Raw genomic sequence first — 9,224 nt, 5'->3', positions numbered from 1 at the left:
TTCTGAGAACATTAAAAAGTTGTCATTTTTTTCCCTCAAAATTTATTTAATACATTTAGAAAATAGGTGAGTTTCTACTCGTTTAGACATTTTCACTAGAGGACTGGGGGGGGCTTGTTTGACTTATTGTTCTATAGATATTTTATTAACTTTAGATTTTGTCAAATTTGTGTCTTTATTTCAACTTTTGATCCATGGTTTATTTTTCTTCAAGTTTATGGTGAAAAATATGCTTTTGTTTTTTATAATTTCATTTAGGGGTGGGGAGCTGTGATGTGAATTATAGGTAGACATTTTCAGAAAATGGAGGTCAGGGAATGCATAAGATTTCTCAGAGTGATGGTTGCAGTCCAAAATGGTGATGTAGGAACATCCTGAAGTCACCTCCTTCATGGAAAACACCAAATTACACCTATTGATAGAACAATTCCTCCTGAAGAAAGACTAAGGGCTGATTGAACAGTTTCCACAGAAAGATAGAGAATGGCAAAGAGGACAGCAGGAAAAATGGACACACAGTAAAAATGGGAACCCCCACCCCTGATGCTGTGTACAGCAGTGGGGAAGGATAGTACTGAGGGACAAAGAAGAGATTCCTCTGCTCTTGGTCACAGAAAAAAAAAAAAGCCATGCTTTAAAAGAGCAACAAGTAGGTTGTCTTTTAGTTTGTTGAATGGGAGAAGATATTCAGAAATGACGTATCAGATAAAAGGCTAGTATCCAAAATCTATACAGAACTTATCAAACTCAACACCCAAAAACCAAAAATCCAGTCAAGAAATGGGCAGAAGACATGAACAGACATTTCTCTCCAAAGAAGACATGCAAATGGCTAACAGACACCTGAAAAACTGCTGAACATCACTCAGCATCAAGGAAATACAAATCAAAACCACAATGAGATACCACCTCACACTGGTCAGAATGGCTACAATTAACAACTTAGGAAACAACAGATGTTGGGGAGGATGTAGAGAAAGGGGAACACTCTTACACTGTTCATGGGAATGCAACCTGGTGAAGCCCCTGTGGAAAACAGTATGGAGTTTCCTCAAAAAGTTAAAAAGAAAACTACCATAGAACCCAGCAATTGCAATACTAGGTATTTATCCAAAGGATACAAAAACTGTGATTCAAAGGGGCACCTGCACCCCAATGTTTATAGCAGCAATATCCACAATAGTGAAAATATGGGAAAACCCCAGATCTCCATCGGCAGATGAATGGATATAGAACAGGCAGTCTGTATATATAATAGAATATTATTCAGCCATCAAAAAGAATGAACTCTTGCCATTTGCAATGATGTGGATGTAATTAGACGGTATTATGCAAAGCAAAATAAATTAGTTATAGTAAGACAAATACCATATGATTTTTCTCATGTGTGGAATTTAAGAAACAAAACAGATGAACATAAGGGAAGGGAAGAAAAGATAAAATAAGATAAGAAGAATGAAAGAGGCAAACCATGAGACTCTTAATTACAGGGAACAAACAGGGCTGCTGGAGGGGAGGTGGGTGGGAGGATGCAGTAATTGGGTGATGGGCATTAAGGAGGGCACTTGATACCATGACCACTGGGTGTTATATGCAACTGATGAATCACTAAATTCTACCCCTGAAACTAATAATACTGTATGTTAACTAAATTGAATTTAAATTAAAAAAAATCAGTAGTATCTAGAACTGCTAAAAAGGAAAAAAAAAAGCAACTAGTATATAAAAGAGACAACACCAGAACTCCACCAAATGGCAAAGGAGCTGCAGGAATGTTCTCCAGGTCAGAAGGACTGGAGAAAAACACAGTTCATTTTTCCACTCCACCTTAAAAGCCCACACCAGGGAAGGGTCCAGACACCATAACTTGTTGGTACAGTTGTCACAGCAAGCTTGTAACCTCAGTGAGCTCAGGGTCCACAAGCCTACAGCACTTTCAGTTGAGCTGGGGCACAGGAAAAAAGCTGCTTTTTAAAAGGGTCCACAGAAGCTGTGTAAATGCTCTCTCACCTTCCACCTTAAATTCCCAGACTGGAATAAGGTCCAGTCCCACACAGTGAGCTTACAATCTTAGCTGGCTCAGTTACACAAGCCCACACAGCCCTAGTCATGCTGGGGCATGGAAAATAAGCCATGGGTTGGTTTGTTTATTTGTTTTTTTGGTCTTGTTTTCTTTTTGTTTTTGTTCCTTTTCTTTCTTTTTTTTCTTTTATTTTTATTATTTTATTTATATTATATTTATATTTTATATTTTATTTATATTTATATTTATATTATATTTATATTTTATTATATTATTTATTATTTTATTTTTATTTTATTTCTTTTTTCTTTTATTATTATTTTTTCTTTCTTTAAGAAGCTGCAGTTCAGGGCGCCTGGGTGGCTCAGTCGTTAAGTGTCTGCCTTCAGCTCAGGGCTTGATGCTGGGGTTCTGGGATCAAGCCCCACATCAGGCTCCTCCACTGGGAGCCTGCTTCTTCCTCTCCCACTCCCCCTGCTTGTGTTCCCTCTCTTGCTGGCTGTCTCTCTCTCTAATAAATAAATAAAATATTTTAAAAAAAGAAGAAGCTGCAGTTCAAATGAGCAACTATAACAGAAGAGTCAGCCTGAGAACTTTGGGTGAACATGTACAGTTTACACTGCACTTTACTTTGAAAGCACAGACCAGTGCAGTCTGAGCACCCTAACTGGCCTGCCACCTCAATGAGTCCTGGGCCTCTAGCCCATACCAAGCCGTCCCACAGGGTGGCCAAAAGGTAGTGTACACCAGGACACTGCTGCTTAGTGCCCACCAGAGCCCAAGTCTTTGTACCAAGGTGACACAGGTGCAAAGCAGCCCAGAACATTCCCAGATATTTTGCTATGGCACCCTTGGTGTAGAGTGCTCCAAAACATGTTGGCTGACATATGCTTGAGATGCAGCTGTCCCCCCAGGATGCTCCTGACATGAAGGATCCCAGGAACTGCAGGCCCATACATGCATCAGCTTCAGACACCCCACATGGGCACATGCTATGTGGAGCACCCCAGAGCACTATCATCCATTCCAGGCTTGGCTCCACCCACCTGGCCAGGGCACCACTGCACTGAGTACGTTAAGACACCCTCACTTGCACCTAGTTCAGCTTCAGCAATTTTGCCAGATCACCCTCAGTGTGGAGAGCCAGGACACCCAGGACTGTACCCGATTCAGGTTCAGCTGTCCTGCCAGGACACATTTTTTATGGAGACCCCCAGGATCACAACAACCCATGCCCATTTTAGCTTTAACAGCCCTCCCAAGATGCCCTCGACACCAAGCATCCCAAGACCTCCCACCCTGTACCTCATTTCAGCTCCAGCCACTCCTCAGGTCACCCTCTGTTCAGAGAATTCAGGAACAACTTGGTTTACATCCACATCTGCTTCAGTTATCCTGCCAAGGTGCCCTCTGTGTATAGAGATCCAGGTGCCCCTAGCTTGTACCCACTTTAGTTTTAGCTATCCTGCCAGGGCACTTTTTTCATGGAGAGATCAAGAACCTCCTGACTATATACTACATCAGTTCCAGCTACCCTATCAAAACACCTACACAAAGAGCCCCAGAACACTGTGATTTACACCTATATTTCAGCTTTAGTTGTTCTGCTAGTGTTCCTTCACTGCACAGAATGATGTGAAAACCCTGCCTGCACCCATTTCACTTTTAGTTGTCCTGACAGAATGTCCACTACATGGAAAGCCCCAAGACCCCAACCCACGCCAACCTTAGCTCTAGCCAGGCAGGAAAAGTCACCAACCACAGTCTATATAGGGAACAGCCATTCACAAGACTGTCACTTCAGTTTAGAAGAAGTACCTGTTCTGCCTAATCCATAGAAATAAGCACAGAATGTCAAGCAAAATGGAGTTCTCCAAAAAAATACAACAAAATGAAATAAAACAAAACAAAACCTCTGAAAGACAACTAAATGAAACAGGCATAAGCAATATGCCTGATAAAGTATTTAAAGATTATAAAAATAATGGGCTGGAGAAAAGAGTGGAAGAACTCAGTGAGGCCATCAATTAAGACAGACCAAAAAATATAAGAAAGAAGCAATCATATTTAAAGAATATGATAACTGAAATTAAGAAAACCTCACACACTAGATGGAATCAGCAGCATATCAGCAGACATAGAAGAATGTATCAATGATCTGGAAGTCAGGGTAATGTAAAACCCTCAAACTGAATGACAAAAAGAGAAAGAAAAATGAAATTTGAGGATAGGTTAAAAGAGCTCTTGGACAACATCAAGGGAAAAAATACTCACATTATAGAAGCCCCAGAAGAAGATAGAGAAAAGGATAGGAAAAATATTTGAAAAAAATAATACTGAAAAATTCTTTAACACAGGGAAAGAAATACACATCCAAGTCCAAGAAGCACTGAGAATTCCACATAAGATGAACCTAAAGATGTCCACACCATGACAAAAATAATTAAAATGTCAAAAGTTAAAGATAGAGAACTTTAAAGCAGTAAGAGAGAAACAAAAAGTTACCTACAAGGGAAATCATATAAGACTTCAGCAGAATCTTCACAGGCCAGAAGGGAATGAATTGGTATATTCAAAATGCTGAAAGGAAATACCTACAACCAAGGATATGGATATATCATCTGGGCAGAAAATCAAAAAAGAAAAAATGTCTTTGAATGACGCATTGAACAAGATCAACATAAGAGGTATATATAGAGAATTCCATCCAAAAATAATAGAATATTCCTTCTTTTCAAGTTTGCATGGAATGTTCTCCAGAATAGGCCACATGTTTGGACACAAAACCAACCTCAATAAATTTAAGAAGGTTGAAATCATACCATGCATCTTTTCCAATCACTACAGTATGAAACTAGAAATCTATCACAAGAAAAAAGACTAGAATAGACGACAAACCTGAACACATGGAGACTAAGCAACACGACACTAAAGAACCAATGAGTTAATCAAGCAGTCAAAGAAGAAATAAAAAATAAAGTCATACAAATGAAAATGAAAACACAAAATCTTTGGGACACAGTGAAATCACTTCTAAGTAGAAAATATAATGGGATACAGGCCTATCTGAACAAACAAAAAAAGCTCACATAACAATTTGACTTTACATATAAAGGAACTAGAAAAACAACAACAAAAAATCCCAAGGTCAGTGAAAGGAAGGAAATAATAATGGTCAGAGGAAATAAATGGCATAGAAACTTAAAAAAACAGGGGTGCCTGGATGTCACAGTCATTGGGCGTCTGCATTCAGCTCAGGGCGTGATCCCGGCATTCTGGGATCGAGCCCCACATCAGGCTCTTCCACTGGGAGCCTGCTTCTTCCTCTCCCACTCCCCCTGCTTGTGTTCCCTCTCTAGCTGGCTGTCTCTGTCAAATAAATAAATAAAATCTTAAAAAAAAAAAGAAACTAAAAAACAACAGAAAAAAATCAATGAAACCAAGAGCTGGTTCATTGTAAAGATAAACAAAATTGATAAATTCTTAACCAGACTCATCAAGAAAAAAAGAGAAAGGACCCAAATAAATAAAATAAGAAATGAGAGAGAAGTAACAATGACACAAGAGAAATACAAATTATAATTGACTACTACAAAAATTTACGTATCAACAAATTAGACAACCTAGAAGACATGGATAAATTCCTAGAAACAATCTTTGAAACCTGAATCAGGAAGAAATAGAAAATCTGAACAGATTAATTACTAGTAATGAAATTGAGTCAGTAATAATAATAATAATAATAATAAACTACCAAAAAATAAAAGTCTCAGGCCAGATGGTTTCACAGGTGAATTATACCAAACCTTTGAACAAGATTTAATACCTATTCTCCTCAAAATATTCTAAAAAAAAAAAAAAAAACAGAAAAAGGAGGAAAACATCCAAATACATTCTACCAGGCTAGAACTACACTGATACCAAAACCAAAGACACTTAATAAAAGAAAACTACAGGTCTATTTACCTAGTGAACACAGAAGTAAAAATTCCCACCAAAATATTAGCAAACTGCATACAAAGACATATTAAAAGATCATTCACCACATTGAAATGGGACTTATTTTGGATATGCAAGCGTGGTTTAATATTTGTAAATTAATCAACATAATATATCACATCAACAAAACAAAGGAAAAAATCATATGATCATTTCAATAGATGCAAAAAATAGCATTTCACAAAGTATGACATACGTTCATGATAAAAACTCTCAACAAATTGGGTTTAGAGGGAACATATCTCAACATAATAAAAACCATATGTGAAAAATGCACAGCTAACATCATAATGAAAGGTGAAAAACTAACAGTTTTTGCTTTATGATCAGAAATAAGACATAGATGTCTACCTTTGCTACTTTTATTTAGCATAGTATTGAAGTGTTATCCACAGCAATCAGACAAGAAAAAGAAATAAGAGGCATTCACATTGATAAAGACGTTAAACTGTCACTATTTGGAAATGACATGAATATAGAATAAAAATCTAAAAGATGCCATCAAAAAACTACTAGAACTGATAAATGTATTCAGTAAAGTTGGAGAATACAAAATTAATACCCCAAAATCAGTAGCATTTTAAACACTAATAACAAAGTAGTAGGAAGAGATATTAAGAAAACAACATAACTTACAATTTCACCCAAAATTATAAAATATCTAAGAATAAACTTAATCAATGAGGTGAAAGACCATACTCTGAAATCTATAAAACACTGATGAAAATTAATGATGATGACACAAACAAATGGGAAGATATTTTATGGTAATGGATGGAAGGACCAATATGGTTAAAATGTCAACACTAGCCAAAGCAACCTACAGATTAAGGATATCCCTATCAAAATGCCAACATTTTCCACAGTACTAGAAGAAATAATACTAAAATTTGTATGGAACTATAAAAGACTCCAAATAGCCAAAGCAATCTTGAGAAAAAAATAATAAAGCTAGAGATATCACAATTCCAATTTCAAGATACACCACAAATCTTCAGTAATCAAAACAATATGGTATTGACACAAAAAAAGATATATATATATATCAATGGAAAAAATATAGAGCCCAGAAATAACCAAAAAAGGCAGAATTATACAATAGGCAAAAGGCCATCTCTTCAATAAATAGTGCTGGAAAAACTGGACAGCTAAATGTAAAAGAATGTAACTGGACCACCTAGTAACAGCAAACACAAAAATAAATTCATAATGGATTAAAAACCTTAATGTGAACCCATAAAAATCCTAGAAGAAAACACAGGCAATAATTTCTCTGACATCAATAACAAAATTTTTCTATATATGTCCCTAAGTCAAGATTAGATAGATAGATGATAGATGATGATGATAGATAGATGATAGATAGATGATAGATAAATAGATGATAGATAGATGATAAATGATAGATAGATAGATGATAGACAGACAGATAGGCAGAGATACTATACACACACAGACACACACACACACACACACTCACACACACGAGTGGAATATTATGCAACCATAAGAAAGGATGAGATCTTGCCATTTTAGACAGCATGGATGGACATTGAGGGTGTTGTGCTAAGTGAAATAAATCAGGCTGAGATAGTCAAATACCATATAATTTCACTTATAAATGGAAGCTCAGAAAATAAACTCACAAAGAGCAGAATCAGACCTATAAATGCAGGGAACTGATAGTTGACAGTCATGGGAATAAAAGGCATAGCATAAGGATAGTAGTTATATTGTAACAACAATGTATTGGGGCAGATGAGGACTACACTTATGAACATAACATAATGTATAAACTCGTGAAATCACTATGTTGTACAATTGAAACTAATGTAACATTGCATTAACTGCACTAAAAAAATTCCTCGAAGTGTTACAATTGAAGTTTTATTAACATTATTAGTATTATTATTATTAGCCATGGTACAAATTTATTTTTGTTATATGTTTATCAATGTTTATAATGCAAACTCTGCTTTTTTATTACAATATTGAATAATATATAGGAAATATATAGTATTTTGGCATGTTTTAAAATTTGTTACTTTTTTATTGAAGTATAGTTGACATACAATATTAGTTTCAGGTATAAAACATAGTGATTCTATATATTCTACATATCATGCAGTGCTCACTACAGTAAGTTCAATTATCATCTGTCAGTATACTACATTATTAAAATATTTTTGACTATATTCCCTGTGCTATACATTTCATTCCTGTTATTTATTTTATAATGGAAATTTTGTACCTCTTAATCCTCTTTACCTATTTTGTTCATCCTACCACCCTTTCCCCCTCTGGAAACCACCACCTTGTTCTCTGCACTTGAGAGTATTTCTATTTTTGTTTATATGTTCATTGTTTTTTTCTTGATTGCACATATATGTAAAATTATATAGCATTTTTTTATTTCTTTATCTGATTTATTTTCCTTTGCATAATACCCTCTAGGTCCATCCACGTTGCTACAAATAAGATTTAATTCTTTTTTATTTGAGTAATATTCCATTATATATACACTACATTTTCTTTAGCCATTCATCTATAGATGGACAGTTGGGTTTCTTCCATATCTTAGCTATTATAAATAATGCTGCAGTAAACATAGTGGTTGCTATATCTTTTTTACTTAATGTTTTTGTTCTCCTCAAGTAAATCCCCAAAAGTGGAATTATTGCATCATATGGCACTTCTATTTTAGTTTTTGGAGGAACCTCTATGCTGTTTTCCACAGTAATTGCAGCATTTTACATTCCTACCAACAGTGTTCAAGTGTTTCCTTTCTCCACATCTTCACAAACACTTATTTTTTATCTTTTTGATACCAGGCATTCTTACTGGTATATTTTATATTATATCATATCATATCATACCATATTATAAATTATATTATTATTGACATATTACTGTTATTAGCTATTATTAACTATAGCACAAATTTAATTGAAGCTTTTTCTTAACAGGCAAGAAGTAAACATCAGAACAAATGATAATTCCATATCAAGTAAGAATTGAGTCTTTAAAGTTCAATATTATTTAGATTATATTTAAAATTATTTTAGGGACAAATGACTAGTATCTTCAATTCAGTGTTGTAAAGCATAAAGTACCCTGATTTTTTCTTAATATTTAAAAGAACCTATATGTATGTGGATATGTGTATGTGTATTGGAATGTGTGTGTGTGTGTGTGTGTGTGT

At 35.2% G+C, this 9,224-nt stretch overlaps 1 protein-coding gene across 1 annotated transcript in view; it reads left to right on the top strand.

Moving 5' to 3' along the window:
* Positions 1 to 2,980: 2,980 nt before the first annotated feature.
* Positions 2,981 to 9,224, top strand: part of CYLC1 (cylicin 1) — a 12,005-nt gene continuing 5,761 nt past the window's right edge. Inside the window, exons 1-2 of the mRNA XM_008700625.2 lie at positions 2,981 to 3,426; positions 8,989 to 9,029. Of these exons, the coding sequence (XP_008698847.2) occupies positions 2,981 to 3,426; positions 8,989 to 9,029 (487 nt within the window). The remainder of the gene's footprint in view (positions 3,427 to 8,988; positions 9,030 to 9,224) is intronic.

This window comes from Ursus maritimus (genome assembly GCF_017311325.1).
Source record: "Ursus maritimus isolate PB19 chromosome X unlocalized genomic scaffold, ASM1731132v1 scaffold_X1, whole genome shotgun sequence".
Classification (NCBI taxonomy): Eukaryota; Metazoa; Chordata; class Mammalia; order Carnivora; family Ursidae; genus Ursus; species Ursus maritimus.
The sequence above is the reverse complement of the archived record's forward strand: the minus strand, read 5'-3'. Positions and strand labels throughout refer to the sequence as shown.